This window comes from Hemiscyllium ocellatum, chromosome 14, assembly GCF_020745735.1.
Source record: "Hemiscyllium ocellatum isolate sHemOce1 chromosome 14, sHemOce1.pat.X.cur, whole genome shotgun sequence".
NCBI lineage: Eukaryota > Metazoa > Chordata > Chondrichthyes > Orectolobiformes > Hemiscylliidae > Hemiscyllium > Hemiscyllium ocellatum.
Genome location: NC_083414.1, coordinates 16,092,833 through 16,110,759, shown reverse-complemented (window position 1 = coordinate 16,110,759; position 17,927 = coordinate 16,092,833). Strand labels below are relative to the sequence as shown.

General features: G+C 45.4%; 1 protein-coding gene across 1 annotated transcript in view; it reads right to left on the bottom strand.

Annotated features, from left to right (window-relative positions):
* The window catches only part of LOC132822076 (guanine nucleotide-binding protein G(t) subunit alpha-1), a 64,543-nt gene that overhangs the window by 15,019 nt on the left and 31,597 nt on the right, over positions 1–17,927 (bottom strand). Inside the window, exons 2-4 of the mRNA XM_060835093.1 lie at positions 7,435–7,477; positions 5,170–5,311; positions 4,108–4,265 (exon numbers count right to left, since the gene is read on the bottom strand). Coding sequence (XP_060691076.1) covers positions 4,108–4,265; positions 5,170–5,311; positions 7,435–7,477 — 343 coding nt within the window. The remainder of the gene's footprint in view (positions 1–4,107; positions 4,266–5,169; positions 5,312–7,434; positions 7,478–17,927) is intronic.

Genomic DNA, 17,927 nt, shown 5'->3' with positions numbered 1-17,927 from the left:
ACAATTTCTTACTTTATCTCAATCAATCTAACCTATAGCAATAGTAATTCAGTTCTCGGTCAGAACCACTGACGTCAAGCCGGTGTTCTACTCTGACCACTGCCTCCTGCTGGCCGACTGTCACCTACAGGATGAGCAGCGGGCTGGTAAGGGAATGTGGAAACTGAACACTAAGCTGTTGACCCTGGGAAACATCGAGGAGCTCAAGAGGGACTACGTAGGTTGGAGAACCGTGAAACCCCTCTTTGAGCCCGCAGCGGACTGGTGGGAAACAGTAAAAGGGAACATCAAGAGGTTCTTCATTTTCAAAAGTGTTCAGGAGGCGAGAGAGAGGAGGGGAAAACTGTCCCATCTCCAGGGAAGTATGCAGAACCTGCTCCTGCTGCAGACGATGGGGGTCGATGTCATGGAGGACCTCCAGGAGGTGAAGGGCCAGCAAGCCTCGCTTTTTGCCTTGGAGGCCTTCGAGATAATCTTCCAGTCCAGGGTCTGCTCTGTGGAGCAGGACGAGACGTGCTCCTTCTTCCAGGAGGTGCACAAAGAGAGCTCAATGCTCAGCAGCCTGAAGGAAGAAGATGGCTCAATAACGTCATCTCAGGCTGACGTCATGAGGATCAGCAAATCCTTCTATGCCAGTCTGTATGACGCGAAGCCAACCAACAGCGCGGCCTCCCAGTCGTTCCTGTCCTCTATCATGGAGGTCTTAGACGACGGAACCCAAGAGAGGCTGGACCAGCCGCTATCTCTGGATGAGCTGACCAAGGCCCTCGAGTCCTTTGAAAAGAATAAAACTCCCGGAAGTGACGGCTTACCGGTCGAGATCTATTCTGCTCTTTGAGATTTGATTGGCCAGGACCTGCTGGAGGTTTATGTCAGTATGCTTCTGGAAGGTACCATGAGTGAATCCATGAGAAAAGGCATCATCACCCTCATCTACAAGGGGGAAGGGGGAAGAGGGAGGAAATCAGAAATTGGAGACCAATCTCACTATTAAACATAGATTACAAAATCTTGTCAAAGGTCATTGCCAACTGGGTCAGGTCTGCTCTGGGATCGGTGATCCACCCTGACCAAACCTGTGCTGTACCGGGCAGGAAGATCGCTGAGAGTCTCGCACGCCTCAGAGATATGATTGCTTACGTGCAGGACAGGGGGTTGGACACCTGCCTCATCAGCCTGGACCAGGAGAAAGCCTTTGACGGGATATTGCATACATATATGAGGGATGTTCTCTCCAAAATGGGCTTTGGGGAGGGAATCGGTAATTGGATCAGACTGCTCTACACCAACATTGGTCAGTGCAGTCTCAATCAATGGGTGGGAATCAGATAGCTTCCCTGTAAGATCTGGAGTCAGGCAGGGCTGCCCTCTCCCTCCTGCCTTGTTTGTGTGCTGCATAGAGCCATTTGCCGAGTCCATCAGGAAGGATGCGAGCCTGAGAGGGGTGACTATTGCTGGCAGCCTCCCTGTACATGGATGATGTCGTTGTTTTCTGCTCAGATCCACTGTCCATGCACAGACTCATGTGCATCTGTAACCAGTTCGAATGGCCCACAGGGGCCAAGGTCAACCGAGGCAAGAGCGAGGCCATGCTCTTCAGGAACTGGGCTGACCAATCCTGTAACCCCTTCACCGTCAGGACCGACCACTTGAAGGTGCTGGGTATTTGGTTTGGAGGGGGCTGGGGCGTGCGCCAAGACCTGGGAGGAGCGGATCAGGAAGATGAGACAGAAACTAGGCAGGTGGGAGCAACGGTCGCTCTCCATCGCTGGGAAGAACCTGGTCATCAGGTGTGAGGCACTGTCAGTGTTAAATGTGGCACAGGTCTGGCCTATCCTCAGAACCTGTGCCGCCGCAGTCACCCGGGCCATCTCTCACTTCATGTGGAGATCAAAGATGGATGGGGTCCAAAGAGACACCATGTACAAAGACCTGTGCAATGGGGGAGAAAACACGCCCAATGCCACCCTCATCCTGATGGCCACCTTTGTGTGTGGCTGCATCAAGTTGTGCATGGATCCCCGGTATGTAAACATCAAGTGTCACTACGCACTGAGGTTCTACCTGTCCCCGTTGTTGCGAAGGATGGGCCTGGCCTCTCTGTCGCAGAACGCTCCGAGTAATTGGACCGTTCCATATCACCTGTCCTTTGTGGAGAAATTTATGAAGAAAAACACCTTTGACCACAAGTCCATCAGGAAGTGGTCAGCACATAGTGTCCTTGAGACCCTTCGGGAAAAGGAGAGGGTGGATCCTGTTGAACGGTTCCCTGAGCAGACTGTCAAAGCCATTTGTCAGAATGCCTCATCGCCAGAACTTTCCAACAAGCACCAAGACATGGCTTGGCTGGTGGTGAGAAGGGCTCCGCCTGTGAGATCCTCTATGCACACCTGGACTCTCTCCAGCACCGCACGCTGCCCTCGAAGCGGCTGCGGAGGGGACGAGACTGTCACACACCTCCTTCTGGAATGTGCCTATGCAGAGGAAGTCTGGAGAGGAATGCAGTGGTGTTTGTCGAGGTTCGGCCTGAGCAGCGCCGTGACGCGGGACTCCGTGCTCTATGGCCTGTTCCCCGGGACGCACACTGAGACGAACATCAACTGTGCCTGGAGGATCATCAACTCGGTGAAGGATGCTCTCTGGGCGGTCCGAAACCTGTTGATCTTCCAGCTGAAGGAGTTGATCCCGACTGAGTGTTGTAGACTGGCACATTCCAAGGTCCAGGACTATGTGTTGAGGGACGCACTGAAGTTTGGGGCAGCTGCTGCCAAGGCGCAATGGGGAAAGACCACCGTGTAACATCTGCCTGCCTAAGAAGAACAGAGGGCCCACTCAGTCATTTGGGCTCTGTGACGCCTCAGCTAAAAATGTAATCATACAGACCTGTAAATAGGAATGATTACTCTGTTTTGGTATGCAAAGAAATGGAATGTTTGCATATGTATGGCATGTCCAATTGTACAGATCATCAAAGTATTTTATGAATAAAGTATATTTTTGAAATAAAAAAAAATTCAGTGATAAGGAGAGGTGATGGCCTTGTGGTATTATCACTGAACTGTTGATCCAGATAATGTTCTGGGGATTTAGATTCAAATTCTGCCATGGCACATTGGTGGAATTTGAATTAATTAAATATCTGCAGTTCAGAGTCCAACGATGACCATAAATCCATTGTTGAAAATGTGTTGCTGGAAAAGTGCAGCAGGTCAGGCAGCATCCAAGGAACAGGAAATTCGACGTTTCGGGTATAAGCCCTTCACTCCTGATGAAGGGTTTATGCCCGAAATGTGGAATTTCCTGTTCCTTGGATGCTGCCTGACCTGCTGCGCTTTTCCAGCAACACATTTTCAGCTCTGATCTCCAGCATCTGCAGACCTCACTGTCTCCTCCTAAATCCATTGTCAATGGTTAGAAAAAAACCCCATCTGGTTCATCAATGCCCTTTAGGGAATGAAGGAAAAACAAAAATGGCTGAGAAACCCAGAGGCCATGACTAATGCAGAGGGTGAGAGTTCAGATCTCACCATGGCAACAGGGAAAAATAATGGTTAAATCTTGGATATTTTAATAATGATTGTTAAAGCTCATCTGGTTACTGAATTGGATGAGGAGTCCTGATCATATTAAATGGCAGAGCAAGTTCAAAGGCCCTAATGAACTGCTCCAGCTCCTATTTTCTATGTTTTTTGGACTTGAAATAATCAATGACTTATGGGAGAGATCCCCTGAATGATTGATGGAGGAAGGTGCGTTGCTCCTGTAGTATCACTTTGTTGCCAGTAGATGATGCCATTGCGCTGTAAAGGACAAGGCAAGCATTTTGACAGAGTCCAGCCGCAGCCCCTGTTGGCAGAAGAATGTCTAAGCAGGCTGAAAATTAACTAAGCCTTCACACAAAATCAACTTTGTGTGGTGTTCTGTCAGCAATCACAGAGGAGGCCTTTTGCCTGCGGCGATTCACCACTAACTCATCTGCGGTTTTGTTTCTGGGGGTGGCTTCGAGTCATGTTAAATTGCAAAACTGGCTGCATCTTCCTGTATCCAGTGTTTGGACTAAGCCTGACCCTCTCAGGGAGCTGACAGAATACAGAAGGAGTCACTCACTAGCCAGCAGAGTCGTTGAGCTGGTACTCTGAGGCCCGCTCGAAGCAGGCCTGGATGCCAGAATCCTTCCACAGACGGCTGATAATTTCATACAGCTCTTTTGGCATTGTGCCTTCGTCGATGGTATCGGCTAGATGCATCAGTTTGCGAGAATCATCCTGAAGGAGAGTAAGAGTTACAGGAATTAGTTACAGGTTTCTTCCACAAGATCAGCCCGTGACGATCAATGGGAGGAAAGTAGCATCAACTAAAGAACTTTGGGGGGGAGGGGGGGGCATAGTTTAAAAGTAAGGGGGCATCCATTTAAAACACAGATGAGGAAACCTTTTTTCTCTTTCCTTCTCCCCCCCCCCCACCTCCTCCATTGTGCTGTGTGTTGGAAGGGTGGAGAATCAATGGTCATCGATGGAAAATGTGCAGTTAAAGGACTAAGAAGTTGAGATTTGGATCTGGAATGGTTTGTCTGACAATGTCATGAGACAGATTCATCATGACCTTTAAAAGGAAACCAGATAATTATCTGAGGAGAAAATATTTGCAGGGTTGCAAGTCCTTGAGGGAGCTACTGAGTTACTCTTGTAGAGAGTTGACATGGGGATGATGGGTTGAATCAGCTGTTTCTCTGTTGTAGCTATTCTATGATTCTGATGCTGTTTGTGGTTTACTGCACATTAGTCCTCCTAATAAATACCACAGAGCGTTAGGCTCTTGTTGAGTCAGATGTCTTGAAATTTATGTACAACACTAATTATTTAAAAGACTACAATATCACAGGTTACTGAATTGGATGAAGAGTCTTGAACATATCACAGGCCTACACACACAATCTGGGCTCAGTGTTTGTTAATGTTACTGTACATCATACACATACATCTGATTGACTAAGATGATTCAATTACACAGAATTACTAAAGGCAAACTTTCCACTGGAACATCGCATGCCTAATGTCATGTAACTGTCTTAAAGTACCTATGTGGTCTGGAATCTGTGATATTCTGTGATAGTGCTGGTCATCGTACAGCATGTGGTTCTGGTGTAACTGGTTTTCTGGTTGCACTGACCTGCCTGGCACTGTCCCCATAGCCGATGTTCAGTGTGGTCATTGCCTTGACAATAGCCATCATAGATTGCAAGGTGTTACTGTAGATGATGCTGATGAACTCAAGACATTCCTCACGGGAGTAACCATCTTGATGAATAATTCTGTCAAACAACAGAGCACACAACATCTTAAAATGCCCTTCTCTTTTGTGCATAATCCACTTAGGAATTATTATGCATTCAATATGTCTTACTGCTTCACCAAGACTTAACTGATTCAAGTCAAAACAACATTCATCCGGATCGAAGTGTCAATGCTAAATTATTGCTATTAAAAACCCAAATAACTAATTCCTGTGTTTTATTTAATACATTCATGGCTTGCTCAGCCATCTCAGAGGACACTCACAAGTCAATGTCATTCCTGTGGGTCTGCAGGTCACATTTAGCCCGGAAGAGGTAGGAATGGCAAATTTCCTCTCCTGATGGCTATTTGTGGGTTTTTATGACAGTCTGGTAGTTTTGTCATCACTGTTAATAAGCTTCAATCCTCTGGGTTACTAGACCAACACTATTGCCGCTATACTACCATCTGTCTCACTGGAAGACTTTTGCTTCAGGGAATACCTGTTCAGATTAAATCTGTGTTAATGCATACTCAGCATTTTTCATTCCAATAGCCACATGTTAAATGGAATTAGTTTGATAAATGAAATTTTTATTTTGTAATATGGTACAGGCAAATTGATCTGTATGGCCTCCTTCTGTGCTGAAACGTTTTACATTAATGGAGGGCAATTGATTCCAATGCTCTATAGTGTATCTGAGAGAATCCAATAAAGAATGGAAGCAAAGGGTTAACTTCAAGGACACAAAGCCCTGCGAGCAACGCAGTGATGATATGTTACAGAACAGTTTACTTTTACATGAATATTGCAGTCCGGAGCTATGGATAACAATGGGGGACACTCAAACACTTTTCCCATCCATGGCTGGCCAGGAGTCTTTCTATCTGCCTTCGGTACATGTTGGCACAACTTGCAGGTTTGGCCATGTTATGAACACACCTTCCTTGGCCACCAAGCCCTAGATCAGAACTCAGACCCAGAGCTTCGATCTCAGAGGCAAGGGCACTACCCACTGTGCCACAGGACTTCCATGGGAAAAATGTACATGCCTTCAAATAAGGAGGAGGAAACCACGATATTGACTAAAATCTCTTTCTACACAAGGTTTGTGAAGGAACGCTTCAATAATAAAGACATTTTAGGGCATTTGGCAGTGCCAACTAGAAGCTTCCAGTCATCCCCCTGCCCCTCCCCACCCAATAGCAGCGGCCATACCTCAGAATGTGCACAGCTACAGCCTTGTGTTAGCAGCCTCCTAAAGTAAGGGTTTTTTGTATACTACACCCCGTTAGACGATTGAAGTTGCAGACAACACTGTGGAGGGGAATCCCCTCCAAGTTATCAACCTGGCACTGTGCCCAGTATAAATTTAATTTCCATTAAAATGTCTTTGGAGGACCTATTAATCTTGAGGCAGCCTCTCTTATCTCCTTCCTATGAGCAGCTCCCAGTTTGGAAGGGGCTCCCAAGGACGCTGGGAACTGCATAAGCTACTGAATTCCTTAAGTTAGCTCTTCCATCCAATACAATCAGAGCTGACCCGAGTGTGGCCTCAAATCCTTTCCTGTCCGTTCTCTTGACTCCCTTGTCAGTCAAAGATCTCTCCAACTCAGACTGAAACAAACTCAGAGAATATGTTTCATTAAAATCACCTCCCATTTTTCTAAACTCCAATCGATACAGGCCCACCCTGGTCACCTTCATAAAATACGTTTCATTCTGGGAATCAATTGATGAACCTCATACCAAGCTCTGAGGGTTGGAGCGCCTCCTGCAGGAATGTGCTTGCCATCTAAAGTTGGGCAGTGAACATTCAAACCCACTCACATTGGCCCTCAGATACTAATGCAATGGTGATGCCCTGGCTCAATGAATCCCCGCAACATTCAAGTCACAAAGACAGAGAGAGGAAGTCCAAAATGGAGGGAAGATGACTAAGGTAATGAAACAGTGACATTCAATGCAAACTGTATATTTGAAGATCTGGCTAAATCCGAATTGGAAAGTCAAAGTGCTCAGTTTCTTCCTGTACATTGTCCAGTGGCACCAGCATTTGTGTTGTGACTGACAGTCGGGCACTGCCACACTAAGTGTAGCCTTCAGGCCACTACCAATTTAAGAATCAAATTCTTCCAAAAGGAATAAAAGGTGACTTACTTCATCTGCTTGACAATGGTGCTCTTGCCAGATTCTCCAGCACCTGGAAGAGAGGAGGTGTGATTAGCAAGGAAATAAAGAGCTTTTTCTCATGACAATAAAATAGTGGTAGAATTAATTAAAGATACATAAGCCTGTGGTAGACTAGATGTAAGATTCTTAATGATTGTGCACCCATAAAGCAATTGATTAAATGTAGGCAAATTGGAATCATCACATCATTACAGAATAGCTAACCTATCAGTTTTCACTGTATCCCTGCAGTGTGAAAGCAGGCCATTTGGCCCATGGAGTCACACTGACCTTTAAAAGAGCATACCACTCAATTCCCATCACCCTGAATTTCCCATGACTAATGCACATATCCTGCACACTAAGGGTAATTTACCACGGCCAATCTACCCAACCTGCACACCTTGGGACCAAAGGAGGAAACCCAGGGATAATGTACAAACTCCACACACACAGTCACCCGAGGGTGGAATTTAACCTTGCCATTGTGAGGCAGCAGTGCTAACCACCATTCCTGATGAAGGGCTTTTGCCCGAAACGTCGATTTTTCTGCTCCTTGGATGCTGCCTGGCCTGCTGTGCTTTTCCAGCACCACTCTAATCTTGACTCTGCAACAACTGCAGTCCTCACTTCTGGCCAGTGCTACCCCAAAGCTACCATGCCATCCCTTCTGTTTAAGAACAGTTTAGCTAGTCCCCCTCCATAAGCCTTTCCCTATATACCTGCAGCTTTTGCCTATTCAGTAGTTGATTTTAATATTGCACAATCAGCTTTTACTGAACAAAGGCAGGAGGGAGGTAATAATTTGTGCAATGACTATATTCTACCACAAGGGGACTTCAAAATGCTTTATCGAATCAAAGTGGTGCATACTCTAAACACATCAGTGCAACCGCCGCAACAGTTTTGTGTTCCTCACAGTCTTTATCAGGATTTGGTTGCTGCATATGTAGTGTCTGGGTTATTGGCTGTACATGTGGTTTAAAGAGCTCACATTCACAATCAGATCTGGCTTCCCTGTCTCAGAGCTCCACAATTCAGAACCACTTTGTGAAATGTCGCGACCCGATCAGTGCAGTCTCTCCACTTCATTGGCCCTGGGAATCTCGGAGTGACGTTAGAACATCACTTGAAGTGCCCAAGCAGATTGGGCACCTTGGCACATCGCAGCCAGCTCACCACACAATCATGGCACCCCTTGAGGTGGCACCAAGAATAGATGAGGTGTTCACCCTTTCAACTGGAATAGCATACGCAAAAAATAGTTATTGGCCTCCAACAAACGACTCTTAGTGTTTCACTTAAACCTGAAGAGTCTTTTAATTGTATGCATTATTTGTGACCAGTGAGACAGCGAGCTGCTGGACCCCCACAGAAAATACAGTACGTTTCCTTCTTTTGAAAATCTTACTTCTTTCTAATGGTTTATGTTTTGAAATATAAATTGTGATATCACATGAACATGGGGGTGTTTGGAAGAAATGTCTGACAGAAACTATAGCACTGAAGGGATAATTTGCCATAATATTGGTGCTTGCATCTGATGGTGTTTCTGAGGGAAGTGAAAGGTGAATCTTTCAGCCAGCCTCTGAAAATAGTGTTTCCCAGGAAGGTTTTCGCCACCATTGCTTCACTGATTGTCCCAGTCTTGAGAATGTTTTCTGGCGGAGAGGGCAGGCAGGTGACTGAAGCCAAGCTTTTGGCCATCAGCATCCTTATGACTGGTTGCCAGGAGATGCACAAGAGTGGGCTGGTTTGCTGGTGTTTTTTTTAATCCTTGAAGCCCTGGTTTGCTCTACAAGGAAACATCACCATAGGGTTGCTCTCTCATTATAGAGAGATGGGTAATGGTGGTTTAACCTGAGGGTCACCATGCGCCAGGCCAGGGGAAAAGGTTAAGAATGCAGGATCTTCATGGTGACCTCAGTCAGTGCGGGAATTGGACCCAGAGTGATGGTTTCCCTCTGCATTGTAAACCAGATGTACAGCCAATAACCCAGACACTACATATGCAACAACCAAATCCTGATAAAGACTGTGAGGAACACAAAACTGTTGCGGTGGTTGCACTGATGTGTTCAGCATATGCACCACTTTGATTCGATAAAGCATTTTGAAGTCCCTTTGTGGTAGAATGTAGTCATTGCACAAATTATTACCTCCCTCCTGCCTTTGTTCAGTAAAAATTGAGCGTGTTCACAAAGTGCATTTGGGTGCACAAGCATCAGCTCTACATTCATTGTACATGTTTCAAACTCAGGGTCAATATTGTGGTAAAATTCATCCACTTAGTGGTGTAACAACATCTGGTTAGAGTAAGGATATTCCCTCATTACCACCAGAGCTTTCATGGGGACATAGGCATTGTCTTGTTTCTTCACAAGCTTTCTTCAATCCTTCCTCTCTCCCCTTGGATCAATGTTGAGGGGGGATGAGGGCATAGATTTAAGGTAAAGGGGATTTTTTTCATCCAGAGGATGGTGGGAATTTGGAACTCACTGCCTGTAATGCTAGTACAGAACCCGTTCAACATTTAAGAAGTACACTTAGCTGAGCTCTTTAGGGAACATCTCCAGGACACCTGCACCAATCAACCCCATCGTCCTGTGGCCGAACATTTCAACTCCCCCTCCCACTCTGCCGAGGATATGAAGGTCCTGGGCCTCCTCCGTCGCCACTTCCTTACCACCAATGCCTGGAGGAAGAACACCTCATCATCCACCTCGCGACCCTCCAACCCCATGGCATCAATGTGGGTTTCACCAGTTTCCTCATTTCCGCTCCCCCATCCTACCCCAGTTCCAACCCTCCAGCTCAGCACCACCCTCATGAACTGTCCCACCTGCCAATCTTCCTTTCCACCTATCTGCTTCACCCTCCCCTCCGACTTATCACCCCCCCAGGCTCCCAGCCTCATTCCTGACGAAGGGCTTTTGCCTGAAATGTCGATTTTCCTGCTTCTCGGATGCTGCCCAACCTGTTGCGTTTTTCCAGCAATGCACTCGCAACTGTACACTTGCAATGCCAAGACATACAAGGTCATGGCCAAAAGCTGGATATCGGGATTAGAATAGTTAGCTGGTTACCTTTAACCAGTGCAGATTCAAAAGGATATTCCAAATAACTGGGGGGAGGGGGAGGCGGAGATCAAGAATCAGGGATTGCAGGACCAAGATACAGGGTACAGGACCAAGATACAAGATACAGGGTCCTTGGACTCCTCCACCGGCAAAACATAACAACACGACGGTTGGAGGAAGAGCGCCTCATCTTCCGCCTGGGAACCCTCCAACCACAAGGGATGAACTCAGATTTCTCCAGTTTCCTCATTTCCCCTCCCCCCACCTTGTCTCAGTCGGTTCCCTCAACTCAGCACCGCCCTCCTAACCTGCAATCTTCTTCCTGACCTCTCCGCCCCCACCCCACTCCGGCCTATCACCCTCACCTTGACCTCCTTCCACCTATCCCACCTCCATCGCCCCTCCCCCACGTCCCTCCTCCCTACCTTTTATCTTAGCCTGCCTGGCACCCTCTCCTCATTCCTGATGAAGGGCTTATGCCCGAAACGTCGAATTTCCTATTCCTTGGATGCTGCCTGACCTGCTGTGCTTTAACCAGCAACACATTTTCAACCAAGATACAGGGTAGGCATTTATCACGGTTAATGGGGAGAAATGTCTTCATCCAGAGTGGTGAGTCAGTGGAATTCTTATTGTGTTGAGGGTTAAAGGGGTCAAAGGAGTGCAAGCAGGAACAGGGTACTGAGTTGGATGGTCATATAGCATGATTCTAAGGGCTGAATGGCCTCCTCCTGCTAGTTTCTCTGTCTCTATATGGTTTTCTTGCTGAACAGTTTGAAGTACATTAAAAATTGATGCTTGTCTCACTCCCAGTAATTGTATTCTGACACGTTTTGAAGTGTTCTTGTTGCTCTGGTAACTGATACTGCAAGGCAAAAGTGCTGGGTTTTTACCAACTCAGCCTGCTGCTCAACATTTGAGTGCATCTTTTCCAAAGTTCAAGTTGCACGTGTCAAGCATCGTTGACGGTTATTCAGGTAGAATCTTGCAATTCCTCTAGCCCTGCACACCCACCAACCCCCACTGGAAGGTGCATGGGATGGAAACCGATGACTATCCATCTGTTTATTACTGCTTTGTTGTTTTCCCGTTCCCCTGATCCAGCCTTTGGCACAGCAGCCCTTGCTGCTGGCTAATTACCAGCTGCGATCTGCAGCATATTGGCCATTGTCTCACCAAAATGCAGGCTCACACACCCCTTTAATTAAAGGGACATTGAAAATTGCTGGTGTGTTTAAATGCACTGAGGTGAGGTGGGGGGCAGGGAGCGTCAGAACATCGTCTGTTAATGCCCAGCTCTATCTCCTACTCTTTGAGCATCCTGATGACAGCTGGGTCAAATCATGAAACCGAAATGTCCCGTGTCTCTCTTGTCCACCTTATGCCAATCTTTGGCTTAAAGGAAGCCTGGGAGGTGAAGGACGCTGGTGTTTCTCAAGGTTAGTCTGAAGCATTGCTCCCTCTGAGGGGGGAGTGGGTTAGAGTTAATCTGCCTGTCACTGTCACTGGATCCAAACCTTCCCCTTTAATCATCCCATCCATCTGCCAGCCAATGATACTCTTCAGCCAGCTGAGTTGGCCACTGTGTCTCTAGAAATAATGGTATACCATCATAGAAGTGACAAGGCTTCACTGGAAGAAGATTTACTCAATGCTGATTATTCTAAATTGGAACTCTGCTCTCTCTCTCCCTCTCTCTCCCACTTTCTCCCACTCTCTCCCCCCACCCCTCTCTTTCCCTCTCTTTCCCTCTCTCTCCCTCTCTCTCTCTCTCTCCCCCCCCCCCCCCCACCCCCCGCTCTCTCTCTCTCTCTCCACCACCCTCCACATTTCCCACTGTCACTTTAAAATAACATTCTGGGGCCAAATTACTGGCAGAGAATTAAAACTGATTGAAAAGACAGTCTTTGCCTGGAAAGTGAGTGTGTTTGTGCATGTGGTGACGGGCAGAATCCACTTTAATTCCTGACCCAACTCCAGCTGTGCAGCACTCCCTCAACTAGGTCACAATGTTGTGCTCAAGTTTGTGGAGCAGGAGTTAAAACCACAACCATCTGGACTTGGAGACAGAGGTTTACCCAACTAAACCATGGTTAACAAGCTGGTTTTCCAGATTATTGTAAAATAATCCAGTTAGTGAACCATTTGTGACTCGAGTCTCTCCAGAGAAGGGAGCATGTCACTCTGGTGTGCCCACATTTCATAGTATCCTGACAGTGTGGAAGCAGGCCATTCAGCTCATCAAGTCCACACTGACCCTCCAAAGAGCATCCCACCTCACCCTATTCCTACAAGCCTACATTTTCTACGGCTAATCCACCTAGCCTACATATTTCCCACACTATGGGCAATTTAGCATGGCCAGTCTGCCTAACATACACATCTTTGGACTGTGGGAGGAAACTGGAGCACCCAAAGGGAACCCACGCAGACACTGGGAGAATGTGCAAACTCCACACAGACAGTCACCCGAGGGTGGAATCGAACCCAAGTCCCTGGCGCTGTAAAGTAGCAGCGTTCACCACTAAGTCACTGTGCTGTCACTTGTGACACCCTTTGTGAAGTTTAGGGCTACTGACTCCCAAATTGAATGGTTGGCTCTGTCGCCCTGTTGCTGCAGTGCCAGTTTTCCTGGGGTCAAGTGTCCACTCCAGAATTGCAAGTGAATGACCACGGTGCTGTGTGCCAGTGGAAGAATCATTCCACTTAGATAGCTCAGCCATCATCAGGTTTAATGTTCATCAAAAAAAATGGAAATTTTGTTTCAAAATTGCTGCAAAATCAATATTGTCAAGAGAGAGAGCTAGGGGTGTAATGATTAGGTTCCCACTGCTGGACTGTTACTGATCGTCTGATATAAACGGCATTACAGCTAGGTTCTGAATCAAACTCGATTAGCTCTCTGAGTGTAAGCACATATTGCTCTCTCTGTCCCTTTTATCTGAGCTCAGTAAGGCAGCGAATATTTCATAGTGCTTGCAAGAAAAAAAAGGATGATTTTCCCAAAAATCCATAGAGTTTTGCCTTACCCAGATCCTATCAGGTGCCGCACCATGAGAACCTGCATTTCTACACAGGACTCAGGTTAATGTGAGGGAATCCCAGTGTGTTAGAGGCTCACCTTATCCATCTGTTTAGATATGGGGAAGTAATGGCAACAACTATTAATCCAGAGATTCAGGAAATGTCCTGGGGTCCTGAGCTTGAATCCTACCACAATAAAATTCTGAAGTTAAAGTCTAATGTGGAAATGACTGTGAAAACATTGCTAATTGTTGTAATCTGGTTCAACATTGCCCTTTAGGGAGTTATGAAAATGTGTTGCTGGTTAAAGCACAGCAGGTTAGGCAGCATCCAAGGAACAGGAAATTCGACGTTTCGGGCCAGAGCCCTTCATCAGGAATTAGGGAGTTATCCTTACCTGGCCTGACCTACATGTGATTCCAGACCCACAGCAATGCGGTTAATACCAACTGCCCTTGAAAAGGCCCTTGCAAACAACTGAGCTGTATCAACCACAACTAAATGGTTCACAGTGATTCTAGAAGGCAGCTCCCCACTGCCTTCTCAAGGACAGCTACATACAGTCAATTACCAGTAGATGGCAGAGTGCTCACAGTGCCAGGTACCCAGGTTCAATTCCAGCCTCGGGCAATTGTCTATGTGGAGTTAATGCATTATCCCTGTGTCCACGTGGGTTTCCTCACACAGTCCAAAGGTGTGCCGGCTATGTGGATGAGCCATTGGAAACGTGGGGCAGGGTAAGGAAGTGGATCTGAGTGGGATGCTCTTCAGAGAGATGGTATGGACTTGATGGACCAAATGGCCCGTTTCCACACTGTAGGAAAACTATGATTCTATGAAATACTAGCCAAACCATATCATGTGAGTGAACAATGAAACAGATCTGTAAGCGAGTGTCCAAAACTGACAGCATAGGTGGAGGTAATGTGAAATCAATTATTATACCTCTCTTCACTTCTGCTTTACATTTTGATCAACATTTATGTCCTACATAATTCAGTAACAGACCAATAGAGAAACACTTTATTAATAACCTGGGGGTCTCCAAGGACCCTCGACTAGTCCTTAAAAGGGGACAGCTACAACTGGTTAAAATGAATAATTTCCTTTCAATTAACATCATAAGAATGATATTTTAATTTCTGCCCAGATATATTCCTGAAGGAACTAACTGTACATTTTAACCGGAACTCCGAATTGACTTTGTTCCTATTCCAAAAAAAATGAAGAGTTGATTTAATTTTTTTGTAATGTTTTTCTACAGCTCATCTTAATTTGCTCCTGGTTACTTCCTGAAGAGGAACACCTTTGTGAAACATTGATTGTGAGAGATCCCTTGCCCCCCCAAACTCACAGGATCAGAGCTCTGTTATTACTGAGGGTGAGGCTGCTCCATATATTGACTTCCCTATTCCAGGAAACTTTCCATTTGCCCTTCCCTTTCTTCACTGTCTCTTGTGTTCGGTCAGTGTGGGAACCTTTTCTGGAAACATCATTGTTGGAGGTTAAGCTGCATAGCCAGTGTGAGGTAAAATGGATACAGGTAGTTCTTCTATAACATGATGGTTGCACTCTTGTGCACCTTGCGTGATAGAAAAATTGCCCCTTAAGAAACAATGCTTAAGGTGTTGGCGCTGTAATCACGTTACAGCCAACACACGTTTTAAAAGTTTGTGCTTTAAAAACAATGTCCCCAGTTCGTCAATCTCGTTGCAGTGAATTCACGTTAAGGAAACGCATGTTACAGCAGAACGACCTGCATTTATTTGTAACAGCTTCCTCTCACACGCCTGTGCCCAGCAGGCAGCTAAGTTCTTATTAGGGGATGTCAGATGTTGTATTGTGGAAGACATTTCCCAATAAAGCATGGCTAATCCTTGACCTTTGCAAATGTGGCTTATTTTGCCTGAAGCAAAAATGAAGAAAATCCCTTGTTTTCTCTGCTTAAGGGACTAACATTGCAGAATGTTGACATTTCCAAAGGCACATTGATCCCTGAGCAGAACACTGTAATCCCATTTACTAATTCCAGCCCAATCCTCAATGCTTGTGCAAACTCATCAACTCAACGCCAACTGCAACCGAATCTGCCTTTGGCCTTCCGTTCTGCCGATCTGTGATTGGCCTTAATCAGCACCCAAATTAGGACAGGGACAATCCTAAACTAAGCACCATCAGTTAATCTGATTTTCCATTATCACCCTGATCTGCCTGCAACAGCTATTTTAGGAACAGGAAAACAGGCTAAATAACAACTGATGGCATATCGTCCCCGAATTATTTACAGCATCCAATTTCACTTACGTGATTTAATGATTAATACAGGCAGTGGGTCCACGCTATTATTACATTTTACGTTGAAGCTAGCCAACATAATCTTTGTAGTGAAAGTTCATAGGAACATTTCCAGCTTATTATCCACCTAATATAATACCACAATGGACAAGGACAGCAGATAAATGGGAAATCCACCACTTGCAAGAACCCCAAACCCCAATCCCCAAAGCCAATTTCCATTCAGACTTATAAATATATCACTGGGTCAAACTTCTGGAGCTCCCTCACGAACAGTGTTGCAGGTCTATCTACACCAACTGGACTGTAGCAGTTCAAGAAACTCACCATCACCTTCTGTAGAGCAACAAGGACAGGCAATAAATGCTAGCCCAGCCAGTAACTCCCACATGAATAATTTTTTAAAAAGCACCGGACAATCGGACGAGGTGTTGAACCAAGGCCCAACCTGTCTTTTCAGGTGAATGTAAGAAGCATAATTCTGAAGAGAAGCCACAAGCTGCCTGGCCACAATTTTATTCCTGATCACTAACACCTCACTAAAAAAGGTTATCCAGTTAGTGGTGTTTCTGGGAGTTTGATTTGTGAAGATTGTGTTCCTTACAAAAGTGACCCCACTTCAAAGGTTATAAAATATTTTGGGATGTCGTTTAAGGTCATGAATGGTGCTATATAAATGCAATGTGTTTTTTTTATAACTGTGCAATTTATACTTGAAGGATGACAGTTGAGTTGTTTTGCTCAACAGTAATGCTTGAAGAGAAGAAGGTGAAAAATAATGATAAATGTGGTGAGTATTGGAAAGCTAGTTGTTTTGCAGTTGATGGCTCAAACCAATTCTTTATTCCAAATTTTCTCCCATAAGGGGGCACAATTTTAAGGTAATGGAAAAAGGTTTAGGAGAGATGTCAGAGGTAGGTTCTTTATTTATAGAGTGGTGGAATGCACTGCCAGCAGTGATAGTAGAGTCAGATGCATGAGGGAGATACATTATTCCTGATGAAGGGCTTATGCTCGAAACGTCGAATTCTCTATTCCTGAGATGCTGCCTGGCCTGCTGTGCTTTGACCAGCAACACATTTGCAGCTGTGATCTCCAGCATCTGCAGACCTCATTTTTTACTCAGATACATGAGGGGCATTTAAGTGACTCTTGGATAGGAACATGGAAGTTAGTACAATGAAGGGTATGTACGTTAATCTGATTACTTCGAGTAGGATAAAGGTCCGGCACAACACCAAGGGCTGAAGGGCCTGCACAGTGCCGTATTGTTCTATGTTGTATGTTCTTAAAATAATTAAATTCAGACTGAACATTTCCACTTGCCTTGTCCACTAAAAACCAACCCAAACCCGTTCTGATTTTTAAAAAAAAATTAAATCTGATTAATGATGGTCTTGCTTTCAGAATTAAATTATAGTTAATGGATTAATTTAGAAGTTACAAAATTGACCTGAAGCTGAGAATAGTCCTGTTAAAAAGAAAGCATAAGCAATGGAGTTGAAGTACCGGGTACAGAGTGCTTGAGATACTGTAACATTACTAGAAGGTTTTAATTTCACACAATTAGCTGCTCCATGAGCAAAAAGTCAACTCCTTTGTTGGGGCTTGCCATTAAATAATAATCCTTGTGAATATTATTCTCCTCTCGGATCACTTCCAGATGTATATAAAAGAAATAGATACAATTACAAGCAATTGGAGGCAGATATTTGCTTTATGAGAGGGGTTCCCATGTGTCATGTCTGAACAGAAAAAGCAGCAAATATTTCACAAGCCCCTTTGCCTCTGAAATGGATCGTTGAAAATGGAAGTCTTCGAGTGAAATCCTGATCAGTTTATTCATATGTGCATTAACCAAAGGAAAGTTAGGAGCAGAAACAAAAACAAAAGTTGCTGGAAAAGCTCAGCAGGTCTGGCAGCATCTGTGAAGGGAAATCAGAGTTCACGTTTCATGTCCGGTGATGTTAACTCTGCTTTTTCTTCACAGAAGCTGCCAGACCTGCTGAGCTTTTCCAGCAACTTCTGTTCTTGTTTCTGATTTACAGCATCTACAGTCAATTCAGTTTTTATTAATGCAGG